The 20873-nt window shown below is 40.5% G+C and overlaps 2 protein-coding genes across 3 annotated transcripts; one reads left to right on the top strand and one right to left on the bottom strand.

Annotated features, from left to right (window-relative positions):
• Positions 1-457: 457 nt before the first annotated feature.
• dnaja1 (DnaJ heat shock protein family (Hsp40) member A1) lies at positions 458-9824 on the top strand. Of its 2 annotated transcripts, none has more exons than XM_066720428.1 (9): positions 458-536; positions 1720-1872; positions 2380-2563; positions 3246-3350; positions 3447-3674; positions 6149-6263; positions 6604-6719; positions 7251-7351; positions 7840-9824. In XM_066720428.1, the coding sequence occupies exons 2-9, from the start codon at positions 1741-1743 to the stop codon at positions 8062-8064; spliced, it is 1206 nt and encodes a 401-aa protein (XP_066576525.1). In that variant the 5' UTR covers positions 458-536; positions 1720-1740; the 3' UTR covers positions 8065-9824. The 2 variants fall into 2 exon arrangements, with proteins under 2 accessions (XP_066576525.1, XP_066576526.1); XM_066720429.1 differs by lacking the exon at positions 458-536 and adding an exon at positions 1250-1268.
• Positions 9825-11455: 1631 nt separating this feature from the next.
• Positions 11456-20871, bottom strand: LOC136766706 (WD40 repeat-containing protein SMU1). Its single transcript, XM_066720427.1, has 12 exons — positions 20739-20871; positions 19633-19843; positions 19245-19397; positions 18953-19063; positions 18342-18470; positions 17829-17948; positions 15734-15850; positions 13873-14000; positions 13178-13304; positions 12668-12835; positions 12235-12387; positions 11456-11921 (listed from the first exon to the last, which is right to left on the bottom strand). The coding sequence occupies exons 1-12, from the start codon at positions 20762-20764 to the stop codon at positions 11823-11825; spliced, it is 1542 nt and encodes a 513-aa protein (XP_066576524.1). The 5' UTR covers positions 20765-20871; the 3' UTR covers positions 11456-11822.
• Positions 20872-20873: the final 2 nt, after the last annotated feature.

The raw sequence follows: 20873 nt of genomic DNA, 5'->3' as shown, positions 1-20873 counted from the left end.
AGCATAAAATAATCAACCTAATTAAAGACATGTTTTTGGAAATGAAACCTAACATAAAGTATTATTTTTTATCAAATAGGCTATATAATATCCAAAGTAATACATCTAATATTAGAACAGAACCAGTTGTGTTATATATGCAGCATTACAAAATGGCTGATTATTATTATGATTATGAATAATATCTTGCTTTGCAGCAGTTAGACTAAATATGTATGTATTGATTTTTACAAATCTGACATTGTGAATCGGATTATTCACAAGAGCAAAATGATGGTAACTACAGCACATTACAGCAAGATACACGCAGTTAAATCAAAAGGAAAGGAAGAAAGAAAGAAAATATGGTAATGAGTTGTTATGAGCCGCATGAGCACATGTGCTTCTCCCAGCCAGAGCTCCACGTGTTATGGGCGGGGTTTGGGCGTGTACGTCATCGAGCTCAATGACACCATATCCGGCCGCCAGCGGAAGCGGACTGGAGGAAGGTTCTGGAAGTCTGTCGCCGGGGACGAGCGCCGTTTCAAGTTTGTACTGTAAGTCGATATAAATCAAATAATAATAATAATAATAATATTTGTTTTGTTTCTTTAAGCTCAGTATCATTTGCACTAGCTGTGTTTTGTGAAACGACTCATTTCTGTGGGACGTGTGCGTAACAGAGCTTGTAAACCGGTGTCTAGAACAATGTTCACACTCCCGATAGATAGGCAGTTAACTGTGTGTTATTAAATTATTATTATTGTTAAATAAGTAGCTACCGGCACAGTATTTAACGTGTTCGAGACGTTTAGCTTTAATGATTGACATCAACTGACAATCAATATGTATTGTGTAGCCTATATTTCGTGAGAATCATTTTTGTGTAACCGTAAAAAAAAAATCTTAATTTAGTTAAGTGTTGTATTTTGATTCCCTGTGGAAAAGCCTATGTGGATTTTGGATATTGAAATGATGATCTATCTCTGTTAAATGTCAAGAAGAGTCTCCCTGCCTCGCCTAGCGGCCCCGCGTCACCCAGCCGCGGAAGGGGCGGGGGTATGAAACGGGAGAGAGCTGTTGCGCAAGGGGCTCTTCCTCGGGTTTTTTCGAGGTTAAACCTTGTGAGATCTCTCTGGGTAAATGTATAAACTGTACACAGATGCAAATCGGCCTACATTTAATCTCAATATCGAGAGAGAGAGAGAGAGATGTCCGTCTTGTGTGAGCCTAGGCGTTAGTGTCGGAAGAGCGGCGTGTCTGCGGATCCCGCACACAATAGCTGCGCGGTGAGAGGAGGGTCGTGAGCCGGTAACCTCGCCGACTGCCGGGATTGTCTGCAGCTGCACTAGTACAGAAGTGTGCATTTATTAACCTCCAGTGCATGGCCAAAATGCATTTCTGCAATGCATTGTTTGTGTAGTTCGGATCAGTTTGTGTATATTATCATTTGAACGTGAATATGTGGGTTCTCAAGACGGTGATGTGGATTTCTAGAATAGTCCCTGTGCATTACAGTACATCTGCGTACGACTGACATCGGGTATTGTCTGTCCATCTGAATGCTTAAGTATTCTTTTGTAAATCAATGATGCGTGTATTGATTTATTATATAGAGGAGAATTTTAAGTGTGAATTCGTTTTAAAATGCATATGTGGACTTAAACTCTTATGTTCGTTCTCGACGGATTGCCATCTGAAACAAAAACCAACCCACTGAATGTGTCCTTGTTTGTGTAGGTTGGGGACTAAAAGGCAGCGATGGTGAAAGAAACTGGATATTATGACGTGCTCGGCGTCAAACCTAATGCCAGTGCGGATGAGCTGAAGAAAGCCTATAGGAAACTGGCTCTGAAGTATCACCCAGACAAGAATCCAAATGAAGGGGAAAAGGTCAGTGAAACGAGGACCTTTTGTTAATTGGAATAATTGGCAAGAGGTGGAATGGATGTGGCATTGCTGGACCAATGTCATTTCCACAGAGATTGCCCTTATTGCAGTAGTTTCAATGCACTAGTATTAGCAAGCTAGTAAATGCCTCCAACCACATGGAAGTAATTCTGAAATTATTGTAAAACAATTATTTGTGATTTTATGTTGACGGGTCAACTACCCTCTGTTGGCCAAACAGTGCATCTCAGAGTTCCCAATAGATTTCCCCTACAGTTTCCATAATTCCCTGACAGTGTTGTGCATCTAGATATCCTTTACAAATGTACACCCAATGTTAGATTTCTACTAAGGTAAGAGACTTTATTCCAATGATCTAGAAGTCTTGATATTGCCAAGTCTATTTATTTCTTTATTTTAAATGCAGTTAGTGTAGGGGCCAGTTTGGAGTAAAATGTTGTTGGTTTCAACCTTTATTTGTAACAATTCTTCTTTTAAATCTCTGCACAGTTTAAACAGATTTCCCAGGCATATGAAGTGCTTTCTGATTCCAAAAAGAGAGAGCTGTATGACCGAGGAGGCGAGCAGGCTATTAAAGAAGGAGGTACAGGAGGAGGTGGTGGGTTCGGTTCACCAATGGACATCTTTGACATGTTCTTCGGTGGAGGTGGAAGAATGCACAGGGAGAGGAGAGGTATACAGAGGGGCTGCTAGTCCTGTACTTCATTAGATTTGCATCTTTGTTTGGTGACATTTTGTTTTCACTTCTGAGAAGTACATTTGTTGTGCTCCTGAAGGGTTCGAGTGGTAAAAGCCTCCACTTGGAAAGAATCTTAAATCTCTTAGCAGATGCCCTTACCCAGGTCAGCTTGCAGTTGTAAATTAATTTAGCCCTATACAATGTAGTATTGATGGTTCGAATCGGTTCTATAAAAGTGGGCTGGGCTTGCTGTGTTATGTAAAAGAAGACTGGCTCTGGGTTTCCCCACAGGATGGTGTGCAACTGCATGGGGGAAGCTACATTCGTCCTCCCTACGATGCTAAAGCTGTGTGTTGCTATGATGCTAAAGTCTGTTTATGCTGTGGACTTGCAGTGTGAAATTAGTTGAACTGGCTTCTTGTTTGTTTTTGAATACTGCTTTTGTAATGGAAGACACACACCCTAAAAGTGGAGCAATACACTGTTATTCATATTAGTCTTTACATTTTTTGCATACATTTGGACATTTTAGAAACAAGACTCCTCTCAGCTTTCAGTAATCCCCTTTTTAAAAGCCATATGCTTATTAACAGGATCTACAGTAGGTAACTGACCATGTGTCCTAAAAATCTGTACTTTTCTGTCTGTATGACTAAGGGCATTTTCTAATTAACAGGTAAAAATGTGGTTCATCAGCTTTCTGTAACTCTGGAAGACCTATATAATGGGGCCACAAGAAAACTTGCAGTGCAGAAGAATGTCATTTGTGAAAGATGTGAAGGTAGGAATAACTTATTTTTTTCCCAAAAATAAATATTGAGCATGTGCTGGAGTATGGAAAATGTCGTGATTTTATTGATGAATATGGTGTTTTCAGGCCGCGGAGGACGGAAGGGAGCGGTGGAGTGTTGTCTCACGTGCCGCGGCTCTGGGATGCAGGTGAGGCTGCACCAGATCGGGCCGGGAATGGTGCAGCAGATCTCCTCGGTGTGCATGGCCTGCCATGGCCAGGGGCAGCGCATAAACCACAAAGACAAGTGCAAAACCTGCAATGGGAGGAAGATCATGCGGCAAAAGAAGATCCTGGAAGTTCACATTGATAAAGGTACAGCAGTGATATGATTGTTGGTGTGACACTGAAATATGGCTCTAGAAAGTTCAAGTTGTGTATTCAGATGAAGCTCTCCACTGGAGTCCAAGGTGCATTCTGTAGGCTGCTTTTAAATTAAATACAGCCAATCCTATTGCAGGCTTAGACCTGGAGTTTCCAGAGGGCTGTGGGAGGGTGGGTGGAACCTGACTGGGGAAAACTTCTACTTACACGAGTGTGGCTTATCGGGCATCTGAGTGGTGGAGTTGAAGTGTGGAAAATGGTGTGTGTGTGTGTTAAATCTCATCCCTCCTGGAGAAGCATGGGAATGGTAGTGGTACTTCTAGAAATTTTGAAGAAGGGGCATATCATTGAAGATTCTATTACAATGTTAGCTGTGATTTATATAATCTGACCTTTAACTTTCAATAAACAAAGAAAAAAAAAATGCTATTGAGGGCAATTTGTAGGCCATTTGAAATCGACCACATTAACTCTCTTGAATTCAGGAATCTCATTAGCTTTTGGATTACTATTCCATGCATGACTCTTTCCCCAGTTTGAATGGAGTCAACTCCATTCAGTGCTGATGGTGATTTGTATAAAGACACCGTATTCCATCTTTCTATAATGATATAATAATGCCCAATTATATTTTGGAACATCTTCTATTACCAGGAAGAATAATCTAAAATATTCCTATGACCTTGTCAGCAGTTGATAGCAGACCAAACTACTTACTACCTTAGGATGGAAATGGTAGCACAGCAGCTCCAGTCTTTCTGTAAAGTTTGATCAGCCAAATCAAATCTGGAAAAGGCAGAAGTACAAATCTACAGCAGAGAAATATATACTTATTTAAATAATACTTCTTAATGTCTTCAATTTCAGGAGTCTGGAAGTGGTTTATATTAGTGGCTGTAACTTGCTGACCTTAAAGGTAAAGTGCACGCTAACCACAAATTATAGTTTTATGCGTCTTTGTGTTGCTTTAGTATAGAAGTAAGATATACAGGGGTTTCCACAGAAATTTGCATAGGCAAGATGGTCTTGTACTGAATTTTTGTGATGCTCGCCTGTTGTCGAGGAGGGGGTTGCTTGCAGAGGGGGCTTAGCCATTGCGAATGAGGTGGGGGGTGGACCATGTGTGCTTTTAAAAAAAAAAAAAAAAAAAAAAAAGTTGGTTCACACATTTGTTTGGCCAGGTGTCCACCTTGTCTGAATAGTGCTGTGGGAAACCCTGATATATACCACTGTTCCAGATCAATTCTATCATATAAGCAACTGATAAAACTTAAAAATATAAAACTTGCTAAATGATGGTGGATGCCAAAACCCAGCATGTTATGCTCCTTCAGAGTGTCAAGATGTTTTCATAACTTCCTGGAGAGCTGAAAAACTGCAAAATCTGCAGATTTGTCTTCTCTCCAGGAACTTGAGCCATTATTATCAAATCAACCGAGTATTAGTTTCTTACTCCATATTCTCACTTACCATCTGTCGGTGGCTATGGCTACATATATATATATATATATATATATATATATATATATATATGTGTGTGTGTGTATATATTTACATTAATTACAATTAGAACACTTCCAGCTGTCTATGGAAACTATAATTACTATCAAGGAGTAAGAAAGATTAAGACTCTGTAGACTTGATGCTAATGACTCAAGTTCCTGTGGGTGAATCCTGTGATCTTGTAGTTTTTTTGGTATCCAGCAAAATCTGACCGTACATCTTGAAATACTGAAGGAGCATACATATTGGCTTTTGACATCAGCCCTTATTTGGTAAGTGAAATGTTTTCAGTATTGCTTAATGATAGTGGTGTACATCTTATTCACTATAGCAACACCTCAAAACGAATAAAACTGTGATTTTTAGGAATTGTGTGACGTATTAAACTACATAGTCAATCTCCACTAAAACAAAACTTTTTTTTTTTAATCATTCTAAACTGAATCCCGATTCCTCACTCTTCACGTTTTTTCCGATTACCAGGATTGTAATTCTTTAAGCGTTCGGCCGTTCCTTTCCTTACCTGGCAATCACTGATGTTTTGACAAAGCCCGAGCTTACAGTATCAATGCTTGATACTTTAGAGCTTGTTTTATGTTTTTAAAAAACAAAGTGCAGAACCTTTAACAAACTATGGCTCCCTACACAAATTTACAAATCGTAAACCTCTGTATATGTATAGGAGTACTTGTGTAGTACTCAAGCACAGATCCGATCACTTCTGCTGTTCACACTTGCAGTATGGAGAGGAACAAGATCTGCTACAGGATAGGGGAGGGGATGTTCTTCATCCCAGTTTTATACTGGGTCTGTGGACTCGCTACTCCTTACAGTGTGAAGTTTTGAAATCCTGACGACAGTTCGTGTGGAATTTGAGTCACCCTGTGTCTAACATCAGATCCTCACCAATTACAATTACAACATTGTTAATTAACAATTGCCTGCTGTAATTACCTCTATAGGAATGAAGGATGGGCAGAAGATCACGTTCCATGGGGAGGGCGATCAGGAGCCCGGGTTAGAGCCAGGAGACATCATCATTGTCCTGGATCAGAAACTGCACCCGGTTTATACTAGGTAAAGGCAGACCTCTATCCATTAGGACTTGTTATCAGTGTATTAAAAAATTGTATTTTAAAATGTACCATACTAAATAATACTTATGCTATCATTCAGTTATAGTATTTACTTTAATCACTTGAAATACCTTACCAACCTTTCATGCATTCCATTTCTAAAGTTTCAGTGATGGATCATTTAGATGATGCTTTATTTCAAAGAGGCACTAACTGTATTGTGTCCTTCAGCTTGTGTGGGAAATTGGATGCAGATGTAAACCCACCCAGCATTATACTGCATGTAGGGGTTGAAAGTATTGATGGTTAACCATGTGAAAAAAAAAAAAAACATTTTCTAGGCAAGGAGAAGATTTGACCATGACCATGGAGATTCGGTTGGTAGAAGCACTGTGTGGTTTCCAGAGGCCTATTAAAACCCTGGATGACAGAACACTTATCGTAACCTCACACCCAGGTAAATATTCTAGTTCTAATTCAGAATCTGAATCTGAAACTTGTACTTCAGATATGTATATGTTCCGAGTCCCCCATCCAAGGTGATGACTGTTTTTTCAAACTAGCATTAAATATATACTGAATTTATCGATTTATAATGGGATTCCCTGCCTTAAGTTGAGTCATTATCAAGTCAACCGAATATAGATTTTCTCACTCCTTGACAGTAATTATAGTTTCCTGCAAAAACATGCACTGTTGCTGTGTCCATGGCTGTGAGAAAACCGTGAACAATTAGTTCTTTTTTTCTCCTTTCCAACAACAGAGGTGTTTAATGCGCAGTGGAGATTGTTGGAGGGTTTACTTGCGCAAACAATCAAATTAATCTTTAATCTCTAAGGTTTTATTGGCAGTTTGGAGTGATTTTGACATGTAAATAATAGGTGCTTGAAGAAGGCTATCATTGTGTGGGTGCTGCTGTGTTTAAAATGGTACTAACTTCTGAAAACGTGGTTAGATGGTTATGGTTTGTTTTGCCTGTAAACTGCAGGTGAGCTGATCAAACCTGGAGACCGCAAGTCTATTATGAATGAAGGGATGCCATTTCACCGCAGGCCTTTCGAGAAGGGGCGTCTCATCATTCTCTTCACGGTATGGTTTGGGGGGCGATATTGTTGAAGCTACCTTAGGAATTGATCCACAGTTGGATTCTTAAGTACATTTATCCCTTTTATAATTATAATATTAAACCATGGAATATCAACAGGATAGGCTTTTATAAGTCTTCAGACATCAGTGTCTGTTTGGTGTCTTGGGCAAGGACCTTTTAAAAAAAAAAAAAAAAAAAAAGTATTATACAGAGGCAATGGAAAATCTGTCAGTTCCGTAGAAAAAAGTTATGGTCCATGAACTTGGCAAAGTGAAATGGTCTTCATGAACATGTGAATTTGGAGAAGGTGTGTTCAGGACTGCTGGCACCTGTCCTTTATGAGGACACTGGGTTCTCGAACATGGTACCTAGCCATTCAAATGAACAAGGAGGATTGAAGGGCTGCCTTGATTGGAACATTTAAACTGGTTTAGAATGGTAACACTCAGGATATTGAATAATAAATATACCATTTGTGTTTTTATTGTAGGTGAACTTCCCAGAAGAGAACTTCCTTTCCCAGGACAAACTGAAGCTGCTGGAGGGCTATTTGCCTAAAAGGAAAGAGATTGATGACACAGAAAACATGGACGATCTCTATATCTATGCAGATCTGGAGGAATGTGACCTGTCGCAGGAGAGACGGCACTTTGAGGAGTACGATGATGACGAGGATTACCATTCCCGAGGAGGCGTGCAGTGTCAGACCTCTTAGAGAACTTGCCAAGAGCGTCCTTGTAGAGGACTTGATCTCCGGACAGCTTACACAATTCAGTGTCAGAGAGTGTAGACAAGATTTTTATTTTAAACCATGGCACAGATGTGCAGATTTGGCCTTTTTTTGTTAAAGGAAATTCCCAAGCCGTTCAGTGCTAGAAACAAGTTTTAAAAAGCTTGGCGATTTTTCACCACATTTAGTTAAAAATAATTACATTTCATTGAGAAGACCGGTCAGTCCACTCAGTTGTGAAGGAAGTCCTTATCTTGTCCTTGTGAATTCCTGTCCCTGTTTCTGAGCCTCTGTTGAAAGTTGAAAGATTTGAATTGTAGGTCTGTGAGTGTTATTACAGGTTGGCCTAGCAAGGCACCGGAGACGCACCACATTGCTTTTGAATAATTAGGGATTTATTTGTGAGATTGTGGGTCCTTGTCCTGCACACAGGCTGTATGTGTTGGCTGAAATAGGAACAGCAGGGTCAGGATGAAGGAAAGAACGGCTTCTCCAGCTGCAGTGACCTCTTAATGCCAGACTAAATTTAAAGCAGAGATTCATACAAGGTTTAATAAACCTATTGTTTGCTTAAAATATACACATCTTCACACATTCCTTTCTAAAGGATGAGCCCACATGCAGATGGAGAATGATTCAAAATGTAGGATTGAGTATTTGTGCATTTACTGAAAGTAGGCCTGAGTTTTTCATTATGCTCTAAGGACACTGGCACAGTTTTATTTTTTCAGTTTTATATCTACATTTGTTAAGTAATCCTCCAACATTTAGTAACAATTTAGCAAACTAACTTTGTCCCAAATTATTTGTACTTAGGTTAAATTGGTGCCAAATTTGTGCCATACCAAGGAAAGAGCAGCTTTTTATTAATATTAATGGTAATTTAACTACAGTCATTCAAATAAATGTCCTTATAGAATGGCATAATAAAGAGATGTGTGCTAAGGCGTTGGGGTTTAAAGCTGCTGCTTTAGGTAATTTGTAATTTAATCTGTATTTTAATGCACATACAAAAAATTCTAGGCATTCTAGGAAGAGCCTTCTAAAAAGATGTTCTAGAAAGATTTAAGGGGAGGCAAAAACATTGGAGATGGATCAAGTTCATGCTTCTCCAAAACACTGAAATAATGAAAACACTTGGACCCACATAGTTTACATTCTTGAGCTGTCAACTGATGGGGTTTTCTGTGGGTTTACTTGTTGATTAGTTTTAGGACTTGCTTAATCATTTTAAGTGTGCTTTATACATCTTCATAAATTCAGAATTCAGTGCCCTGCATTTTGATTTTTGTTTTCCTTCTTAAAATAAAAAAAAGAGAAATCCAGCAACACATCCATATGAAGTGGATGGGTCTGATGTAACAGCTCATGTTAAGGTTCTTGGACAAGTGCAAGATGCTTTTAACACTTCAGACTGGAATATTCTTATTTCAAGATCAAATGGAAATAAGCACTTCTGTGCTGCAAATAATGTTTACTTAAATATCTGGGCCGGTTGTACTAGGACCAATTATTACTGTTTTTGTACATATTTATATTTACAGTTAAGCACAATAATTTATTCCCCAAGTCTTTAATTTCACACACTGCACAGTGATTATTAAAATGTGTACAAGTGCAATGGTAGACATCATGAACAGAATTTCAGAAAAAACAAGACTGCTGTAATTTCATAGTGCTTGATATGTATTCCTGTAATGTGTGTTAAGAAAATTAAAATCTTCCTTTTACCTAGCTTCATATAATTGCCATTGGCTATTTCTTAAAGCATTGAAACACTGATGACTGACTGATGAGGATAGGAACGGGGCTTTAAAAGTGGAAGTTTTTTTTAAATCACATTAGAAGCCCAATCTACATCCTCGTCTCCTTTCCCCCTGGCGTAGGGCTGAACCAGTATTCTTGGGGCACTAGACTTGGGAACCTAATGATCATGGGTCTATCATGTCCCAAATAATTACATGGATTTTGGAAGTGATGGTCTCATTTGACAACACAAGAATATGGATACTTTTATTTTAATAAGCAATTTGTTTTTTTCTTTATTGTGTAATTTAATCAATATTATATCAATGAGAATTTAATCTTGTGGTTTGTGTATAGTTGCACAGCCCTAGTCACAGCTCTACAACCAAGGAAGCAGCATCCCTTTGGCAACCTGTAGACATGGCTTTACAGGAAGTAGGTGGGCAATTTCCATGCTACTGAAAATGTACTTCAGTAGTCAATTTTCAGAACTGGCAGTCTTGTTTAGCTTTGTCAAGGCAGATTTTGACGATACTGCAAATGAGGTTTAGAATTGAGAGGTTACCAATTGTGCAGCTCTGAAGGGTGAGTAGCAGTGTTTTTATGTAATGAATGCTTAAGAAGCCTCTTCAATTGTGTCCAGCGTTTTGTGCTGAAAAGCCAATCAGGAAGGACTACCATCACCTCTGCTTTCCTTGCATTCCAGCTTCATGTTTTTGCCATAGCCAAGACTGGATCATTAGCACAACTACAATGACAGCTTCCTTGTTAGGATTTGTCTAAATACAATCCCAGCAAAACACTTTCTGGCAGTGCTGTTATACATGTGCCAGTGGTTCATTTATGATGGGCAGGTTTTACCAGGCAGCACTGAATACATTTAAGGTTTCAAAAATATACTAAATAAAAAAAAAAAATCAAAGTATAAAATCAAAGCCAACTTCTTGTACTACAGATACATAAATTAATTAAAATAGCAATTTGCAGTGTACTTAATGTCGAGCAGTATCGTACAATAAAATAGCATAATTGTTAACACATTTTACCGATGCAGCCGATGGACAGCCAGTCGTGAATGTTCATCAGATGCTGAAGATGATGATGTAACCAGAAACAATAGTCTAGTTATAGCTTCTTAAAAGGAAAATATTTTCACGGAGGTAAATGTGAAATATCTAGCAATATCATTGTAAGGCAGCAAGTCTAAAGCAGCTCTCAACTCCCATGCAAAGTTGAAAGATTAAAATGCAAAAGAACAAATGTAGCCTCACTACATATATATTCAGTAAGCATGGATAAGGGCATCTGCCAAGAAATATAATAATCATACTTCATATTTACTGTACATGTCACAAAAATAGTTTTATACAAGAATTCCAGAAATATAGATTTGTAAATCAGTATACACTTACTGCTAGCATCCATGCATTTTATAACCAGAAAATGGGAAAAAGTATCACATTGCAAATTTAAATATCTATATAAATATGCATCTTGTCTGGTGTTTTTAATTGTATGGAGGAGATGTAGGATGATAACTTCCATATACCAGGTTAAACACTTAAAGACATCACAGGACAGAACACTGACACAATCATGCCTCATAAAAAATGTACATCTTGGACGTGGGTGAAAAATGAGTCTTTATGTAGTCTGAGGAACAACAGAGACATCTATCCAATCAATACCTTAGTTATAAAAAAACAGTCATGCATTTTACAACCAGAAACATTACATACAACAGGAGGACAATTTAATCAGGAGGGTGGATAATTCTATATATGGTTTTGGATTTTAAATACAATGTAAAAACAACCAAGGAATGACTCACATCCTTTCACATTTCAGAATATAAACAATCATGCATTTTAGAGCCAAAAACAGAACAAAAAAATGCATGACCTGATTTAAAAAAAGAACAAAAAATAGCATCTGATGACCCCTGTCTCAGAGGCCCCCCCCCACAAAATAAGGTCAGTCCATGTGAGAGTCGCCAGTTACGGTTTCCAGAGTTTGAGCAGGCCGTCCTCACTGTAGGTGGCAATCATGTTCTGGTGGGGGTGGTGTGCGATGCCAATGACATCTTTCTCGTGGATCTGTTAATGAAACAGGGATTAGGAAAAATTCATTTGACACCTAGTGCAAAATCAATGCTATTTAATTGAGATCAAGAGATTGATGGCACAAACAAAGAAGCGAAACAATGAATGTAATCCAGAATTTGTTTTGGAAGCAGAACCTGGACGCATAGAACAGACATAGCCCTAAAAACCACAGAGCCTTTGAAACTAAACAAGGTGACTTGGCTGTATAGCTGGTCTATGCCTGGTACCCAGCCCACAGCGAGGCAGTTTAGCTTCTGTGCGAATGGCTGCACAGCAATGGAGGCGACTGGGGGGGTGGGCCTACCGTCAGGGTCCTCTCCAGCTTGCCGGTCACGGTACTGAAGCAGTACAGCACGAAGTCCTCTCCCACGCAGTAGATCCACTCTCCACGGGGGGACAGGGTACAGCACACGAAGTCACCACCTTCTCTTTTACCAGAGCTGAAGCTCCTTACGATCTGGAACAAGCAAACAACGCGTCATTGTACCGAGGCCAGCCTCAGTGTGGCGGCCAGGCTCTGGTTCGAACCAAGTTACATTTACAAAAAGAAAACGGTTTCTTCCGTCTAGTCCTGGCAACACTAAGCTGGTCATTGTTTTCAGTTCAACCTGAATGGACCGGAGCAGAGGACCACGATGGACCACCCTTTGAGAAGCACTGGCATAGGATTATGAAAGAAAGGCAACATTTTATAACTACATGCACTGGTAGAAATGATAAGAATAAAGCCCTCTCACCTGGCCCTGCATGTTCATGATGACCACGGTGTTGGACTTGTTGCACACCACAAAGTGCTCAGGGTTCTTCGGCAGCAGGATGACGTTGTTAACAGTGATGTCGGTGCCGGCCGTGGTCCCCAAGGACTTGAAAGTGTTTGAGCATTCTGTTGTCTTCATGTTCCAGATCTGGGAGTTGGGAAAAAATATATATATATATTTGATTGAGCTCTTCTTCCACCTACAGCACTTTGAGCTGTAATGAGCAAAATACATTTCCTGCCCACTGCAGAAATGCCAGCTAACATACTGCAAAATACAGTAACATTATACCACGTGTAAAAAGAGAACAAACATATATACATTATACACATATACACACACAATTTAATATCTCCAAGGATAACAAAGGTGCATTGAGATGTGCGTTTTAACTCCCTGGACAGCCCTCTCTTTCCTCCCAGCAGGTGACAAACTACAGCCTTTTTCCCCATCTCCCAGTTAAGGTTCCCGCGGCCCTCGTCTCACTACCTTGACGGTTCCGTCAGAAGAGGCGCTGATGATGTAATGTCCGTCCTGTGTGAAGGTGGCTTCGTTCACGAAGGACGAATGGCCACGGAACTCCTTGAGCGTCTTGCCAGATTTCAGCCCATGGACCCTGCAGAGCACAGCGGTACAAGCTTTGTGTTACTTGAGCAAGAGAACACAGGCAGGGACAAAAAAGCTGCCCAATTCAAAGCAGACATTTATTTTGGTATAAAACCAATATACACTTTAGAACACAAAACATGAATACATAGGTTACCTCACTGCTTTTTTTCTCCAGGTACGTTACACTATATTAAAACTGCCTCCCCAAGCTACATTAAAAGCTGGAATTGAGCCAATCTGATATTGAGCTGCAGTCCATTTAGAATGGCTGGGCTGACAGAGTACAATCTTGTGACAGTTTATATAATTACATTTTCTATTAAAAAGTCAATGGAAATTCTGATGGAAAAAAAGATTTCCAGATAAGATACATAATCGTATAGTGCCCAGAGCTAGCAGGCTTGACGAGGCTTGAATGGAACAGAAGAAAATGTAAAATATCTTAAAGGGTTTGTGGTTTCTAAAATAGAATTTTAAATAGTTTTCATTTTCATATTGCATGCTGCAAATGAATTGTCACTTGAATAGAAGTATCACTGTATATTTTATTACAGTATCAGTATCTGTGGTCACACCTGATGGTCTGGTCGAAGGAGGCACTGAGGAGCTGACTGCTGTCCTTGCAGAAGCTGAGACAGGTGACTCCTTTGCTGTGTCCACGCTCAAACCTCCTCAGGCACTGGCCACTCTGAATTTTCCACACCTGTCAAACGAAAGGAAAATCAATTAGCCCCATTTAAAAGGATGCTTATTGTGTTTTAAGTATTAAAGAGACCTTAACTTAATCAAGCATGTTTAGAGGAATGATACTCAACACACAAAGTGTTTTGCTCATCTGCTGCTAAAAACTGCTCTCAGTGAGGGTTTCACATCAATCTCTGCCAATGCTAATTATTAGGTTGGCAATGCATCTACTAAGCTTGTAAAACAGCATGCTGTCCTACTACTGAGATTCCCGAGGGTTTACTTTATATTGGCACTTATAGGGGCTGCATTGCATGAATTTAAGATACTGCAGCTATATCCTCTTGAGAAGCCCACATTTTTCATTCATGAAGAGTAGCGCATACCAGTTATACACTCACCTAAAGGATTATTAGGAACACCATACTAATACTGTGTTTGACCCCCTTTCGCCTTCAGAACTGCCTTAATTCTACGTGGCATTGATTCAACAAGGTGCTGAAAGCATTCTTTAGAAATGTTGGCCCATATTGATAGGATAGCATCTTGCAGTTGATGGAGATTTGTGGGATGCACATCCAGGGCACGAAGCTCCCGTTCCACCACATCCCAAAGATGCTCTATTGGGTTGAGATCTGGTGACTGTGGGGGCCAGTTTAGTACAGTGAACTCATTGTCATGTTCAAGAAACCAATTTGAAATGATTCGACCTTTGTGACATGGTGCATTATCCTGCTGGAAGTAGCCATCAGAGGATGGGTACATGGTGGTCATAAAGGGATGGACATGGTCAGAAACGATGCTCAGGTAGGCCGTGGCATTTAAACGATGCCCAATTGGCACTAAGTGGCCTAAAGTGTGCCAAGAAAACATCCCCCACACCATTACACCACCACCACCAGCCTGCACAGTGGTAACAAGGAATGATGGATCCATGTTCTCATTCTGTTTACGCCAAATTCTGACTCTACCATCTGAATGTCTCAACAGAAATCGAGACTCATCAGACCAGGCAACATTTTTCCAGTCTTCAACTGTCCAATTTTGGTGAGCTTGTGCAAATTGTAGCCTCTTTTTCCTATTTGTAGTGGAGATGAGTGGTACCCGGTGGGGTCTTCTGCTGTTGTAGCCCATCCACCTCAAGGTTGTACGTGTTGTGGCTTCACAAATGCTTTGCTGCATACCTCGGTTGTAACGAGTGGTTATTTCAGTCAAAGTTGCTCTTCTATCAGCTTGAATCAGTCGGCCCATTCTCCTCTGACCTCTAGCATCAACAAGGCATTTTCGCCCACAGGACTGCCGCATACTGGATGTTTTTCCCTTTTCACACCATTCTTTGTAAACCCTAGAAATGGTTGTGCGTGAAAATCCCAGTAACTGAGCAGATTGTGAAATACTCAGACCGGCCCGTCTGGCACCAACAACCATGCCACGCTCAGAATTGCTTAAATCACCTTTCTTTCCCATTCAGACATTCAGTTTGGAGTTCAGGAGACTGTCTTGACCAGGAGCACACCCCTAAATGCATTGAAGCAACTGCCATGTGATTGGTTGGTTAGATAATTGCATTAATGAGAAATTGAACAGGTGTTCCTAATAATTCTTTAGGTGAGTGTAGATTTCCAATGCTTTCCTCATATATTGCACACTTGCAGTTAGGCACTTTATCAGGTAAAAATAAAAAATAAACACCAAAAAAACAGCATCTAGGCATGGATAAATAAATGGAGAAAACGATTTAATCATGCTCACCTTTATCCTTCCATCCTGGGCGCCTGTGGCCAACATCTCAGTGTCCCGACTGAAACACATGCACAGCACAGCGTCATCCATCATCATGAAGTTGTCCTGGGCCTGGTACTTCAGATCCTGGGGAACAGACAAGCAGAACTTCCCTATGACACAAGGGTTTCCTGCAGCACTATTCAGGCCAGGTGGCACACATATGCTCCGCCCCCCGCTCTCGTTTGCCACGGCTAAACCTGATCCGCAAGTAGCCCCAACAATACACAATCGCCCCCAACAGTGTGTTTAGGATTTCTACTGCTGCCTGCAGCCATTGTGAGCTCTAGTTAGTTACAAGTTTTAAAGATGCTGATGTGAATACAAATTCTATATATATATATATATATATATATATACACACACACACACACACACACACACTGTTTATTCCTGACATACAGTGAGGGAAAAAAGTATTTGATCCCCTGCTGATTTTGTAAGTTTGCCCACTGACAAAGAAATGATCAGTCTATAATTTTAATGGTAGGTGTATTTTAACAGTGAGAAACAGAATAACAACAAAAAAATTCAGAAAAACGCATTTCAAAAAAGTTATAAATTGATTTGCATGTTAATGAGGGAAATAAGTATTTGACCCCTTCGACTTAGTACTTGGTGGCAAAACCCTTGTTGGCAATCACAGAGGTCAGACGTTTCTTGTAGTTGGCCACCAGGTTTGCACACATCTCAGGAGGGATTTTGTCCCACTCCTCTTTGCAGATCCTCTCAAAGTCATTAAGGTTTCGAGGCTGACGTTTGGCAACTCGAACCTTCAGCTCCCTCCACAGATTTTATATGGGATTAAGGTCTGGAGACTGGCTAGGCCACTCCAGGACCTTAATGTGCTTCTTCTTGAGCCACTCCTTTGTTGCCTTGGCTGTGTGTTTTGGGTCATTGTCATGCTGGAATACCCATCCACGACCCATTTTCAATGCCCTGGCTGAGGGAAGGAGGTTCTCACCCAAGATTTGATGGTACATGGTCCCGTCCATCGTCCCTTTGATGCGGTGCAGTTGTCCTGTCCCCTTAGCAGAAAAACACCCCCAAAGCATAATGTTTCCACCTCCATGTTTGACGGTGGGGATGGTGTTCTTGGGGTCATTCCTCCTCCTCCAAACATGGTGAGTTGAGTTGATGCCAAAGAGCTCGATTTTGGTCTAATCTGTCCACAACACTTTCACCCAGTTCTCCTCTGAATCAATCAGATGTTGGCAAACTTCAGACGGGCCTGTACATGTGCTTTCTTGAGCAGGGGGACCTAGCAGGCGCTGCAGGATTTCAGTCCTTTACGGCGTAGTGTGTTAGCAATTGTTTTCTTGGGGACTATGGTCCCAGCTGCCTTGAGATCATTAACAAGATCCTCCCGTGTAGTTCTGGGCTGATTCCTCACCGTTCTCATGATCATTGAAACTCCACGAGGCGAGATCTTGCATGGAGCCCCAGACCGAGGGAGACTGACAGTTATTTTGTGTTTCTTCCATTTGCGAATAATTGCACTAACTGTTGTCACCTTCTCACCAAGCTGCTTGGCGATGGTCTTGTAGCCCATTCCAGCCTTGTGTAGGTCTACAATCTTGTCCCTGACATCCTTGGACAGCTCTTTGGTCTTGGCCATGGTGGAGAGTTTGGAATCTGATTGATTGATTGCTTCTGTGGACAGGTGTCTTTTATACAGGTAACGAGCTGAGATTAGGAGCACTCCCTTTACGAGAGTGCTCCTAATCTCAGCTCGTTACCTGTATAAAAGACACCTGGGAGGCAGAAATCTTGCTGATTGATAGGAGATCAAATGCTTATTTCCCTCATTAACATGCAAATCAATTTATAACTTTTTTGAAATGCGTTTTTCTGGATTTTTTTGTTGTTATTCTGTCTCTCACTGTTAAAATACACCTACCATTAAAGTTATAGACTGATCATTTCTTTGTCAGTGGGCAAACAAACAAAATCAGCAGGGGATCAAATACTTTTTTCCCCTCACTGTAACTTATCTTTGCCTACAATCAAACTGTTAAATCTCTTAAGACTAACTTTGAATTGAGCCCGATCATAAACAACATACCTTCCTGATTTTGCCCGTAGTGAAATTCCACACCTCAATAAAGCCATCAACGGAGCCTGTGACCAGATACTGGCCGTCTGGCGAGAAGCGAGCACATTCAACATGGGACTTCTGACCAAACTGTAAACACAGGAAAACAAAAGGAAATCATGGCATTTTATTTATTACATTAATTCTCCTCAAATAGAGTCTGCGATGCTAAAGATTTCAGGAAGAAGGGTCATAAATCTCCTTGCAATGACTGAAACATTAAACTGCTTTTGATAACCATGTGGTTTCCAACTAAATGCAAGAATCATGAAAAGCAGAGTTCATAGTATTATTTACTAAATTAGCTACAAGGTTTTACGATCAAAAGTGTGGAGTTAACACTGAGGATGACAGGTGAAAAAACATTTAAATATGGTACATCTACTCTTCTTCAGAACCATTTTGATCTCAGACTAATGTCAATAACCATCTGAACTGCTGCGAAACCGAGTAAAACATCACCAGTGGCTGGATGGAGCGTACCTTGATGTGCCTGCTGAGCTGTGTGGGAAACTTCTCCTCTTCCACATCCTTTACGGCAGCTTTACCCCTGAACAAATCAATGGTCATGCCTGGGGGGAGCAGGCCCTGATGCTGCTGCCACTTCAGAGACTGTCGGGAGGAAAAGCAGGTAAAGCTGACGTTGCTCTGCTTGAATAGACTTCCCTTTCAAGGCTTTCATCTCTAACATCGTAATATTAATAAAATACAAAACATGGTTGGATCCACGAACAGAAGAACAAAATCAAACAAAAACAGGTAAACATATTCTCAACAGCTGCAAGCCTGATTTTTCCAGGAATTAAAAAGCATGCTTCTTCAGATAAATACAAAAAAGGAAGTATTATAGAGCAGCACACCAGAAAGTTTATATCTGAAAGCTATTCTCAGCTAAAATACTGGGACTTTCTGCAGCTCATATTGAGGAGTGCTTCTCAAGTTATGACAGAATTGATGTTGGCAAAATTAAGAGAAATACAGCACCTGCTGCCAAGACGACATCTGCCTGGGAATGCATCTAGGTAAGCTAACCTACGTAAATGCAGTTGTGAAAGTTGACTTCATAGACCTGAGGTATCATATACAACACTCACCTGTCCAAGCAGGGCCATGAGACGCGAGGGAGGGACCACACTGACCTCACCAGCCAAGGCCTGGGCAATAGCCACTCGTCGCTTCTCTTTACTGCTGCCATCTGGGTAGGCCTGGGCAGGAGAGGGAGAGACTGAGGCAGGGAGCTCTGTCCTGCCACTTATATAATGCGGCTATACTTAATGCTTATCAAACAACCATATAGTACTTCTGGTACACCCTTAGTCTGGCTGCGATACAAATGTGTTATACATACACAAAGGCACTCTGTGTCCAGTTTCCACACTTACTCACCTCACGAGGGTCAAAGTAGGACCTGGCCAAGAGGTTCTCCAAGTGGATGTACCTCTCAGGCTGGGTCTGCTTCAGCATGATCATGGGGTCTGTCTGCCTCAGCAGAGACCTGGCAGCTCCCAACTCTCGCAGTTCAATCAGCTCCAACACCACCTGTCGGGTAAAAAAGGGAAAACCTAAGCAGATTGCATGAAGCAGGTCCCACACAAGAAGAACAGGATGCCCGTCACTCATGCTGGCAGCACTTAGGCCACTACTTGACATCAAGACATAATTTAGAGAAAAGCAAACACAGGGCAATACAAGGACACAAGAAATAAGGTTTTCTTCTTTGTAAAACAAAATAAAATAAGTAACGCAAGACCCACCACCAGAAATGTGTATATACCTGCTCATAGAGATCAATGAGTGTCTTATCTGGGAGTTTCAGGGACTGGATGGCCTGTAAGACAGTGTCCCAGTGACCACTGTTAATGTCAGCCACAAAGCTCTCAATGCTGTCCACGGTGTTCAGCGACACAGTCGTCTCCTCCTGCAGCGTGGCCAGGGTCCGGTGCAGATTGTTTTCCTTCAGATACTGCATTATCAGACGGATCACGCTGTGAAGCCATTGAAAACAGTGAATATCTCATACTAACAAAACATAAAACAGTGAAACTGTATCAAATCACATCATAAGATATGATGTAAAAAGAAATGTGTAAAAAATGTAAATATCATAAATCTCGCTGCTACACCCATCACCCAATTACTTCGCTTAGTTTACATTCCTGACAATATCTGCCGGTTTCACAGACCTTGTTTAGGACTATTCAATGTTACTTTAGCAAGAGTAGTCCAATACTAGTGCTAATCAATGTCTGTCAATCCAGATTAGGAATGCCCCATTGGAAGTATAAAACTTGATTCGATTAATTAATTCAAATGAATGTTCTGTAATTCAAAAAAGATATGATCAGGACGCATATTCTCGTCATCATAACAAATGAGGGGGCGAACACCGTGGGAAACGTAATTTAAGATAGAATCAATTTATTCAAGGATTACTTTGGAGAGATCTATACATTTCTCTAATACATACACATAACTGAATTTAAAATAACCTGCAATTCAGACAATGCTATTCCAATGCATGACTTTAATAAATACCTTCGCTCAACTCAAAGTATCTAACTAGATATCTAACACAACACAACACAACACAACACAACACAACACAAACATGTGATGTACAGGTAATAGTTTAATAGCAATTTATATACAATATGTATCTTAGTTGAGCACGAACACAACTTTGCACGCATTTTGTGTTTATTCGTTTTAATTAAACCATGTTGTTGTCTGCATACAGTATCTTCTGACACGCCAGTCGGACTAGGCCTCAACTCCAATAACAGCATTGTCAAGCAAGACGGACGAAGCCTTTCAAATCAGAATCACAATAACGCTATTTTGCACATATAAAAGAGGCACAAAGGACCTAATTACACTTACTCTGCGGATTCCACTTCCAGAGACATGATTCAAATCCCCAATATCAGACTCGATGAGAAAACCAAGAAGCTTCCAACAATCAAACACAGCCTTCCATGGGGTACACGATGGCCTCACTCCCCTGTCATGTGATCG

The sequence above is a fragment of the Amia ocellicauda genome, chromosome 13, assembly GCF_036373705.1.
Source record: "Amia ocellicauda isolate fAmiCal2 chromosome 13, fAmiCal2.hap1, whole genome shotgun sequence".
Classification (NCBI taxonomy): domain Eukaryota; kingdom Metazoa; phylum Chordata; class Actinopteri; order Amiiformes; family Amiidae; genus Amia; species Amia ocellicauda.
Note: the sequence above shows the minus strand (reverse complement) of the source record. Positions and strands in the feature narration are given on the sequence as shown.

Bases quoted from the DNA above. Each gene is read 5' to 3' on its own strand.
- dnaja1 (XM_066720428.1), top strand. From the start codon at position 1,741: ATGGTGAAAGAAACTGGATATTATGACGTGCTCGGCGTCAAACCTAAT. The intron at 3,675-6,148 runs GTACAGCAGTGA...TTACCTCTATAG, and splicing joins GGAAGTTCACATTGATAAAG to GAATGAAGGATGGGCAGAAG. The intron at 6,720-7,250 runs GTAAATATTCTA...TGTAAACTGCAG, and splicing joins TATCGTAACCTCACACCCAG to GTGAGCTGATCAAACCTGGA.
- LOC136766706 (XM_066720427.1), bottom strand. From the start codon at position 20,764: ATGTCTCTGGAAGTGGAATCCGCAGA. The intron at 17,949-18,341 runs GTACGCTCCATC...CTGTGTTTACAG, and splicing joins AGCTCAGCAGGCACATCAAG to TTTGGTCAGAAGTCCCATGT. The intron at 14,001-15,733 runs GTGAGCATGATT...TTCGTTTGACAG, and splicing joins CCCAGGATGGAAGGATAAAG to GTGTGGAAAATTCAGAGTGG.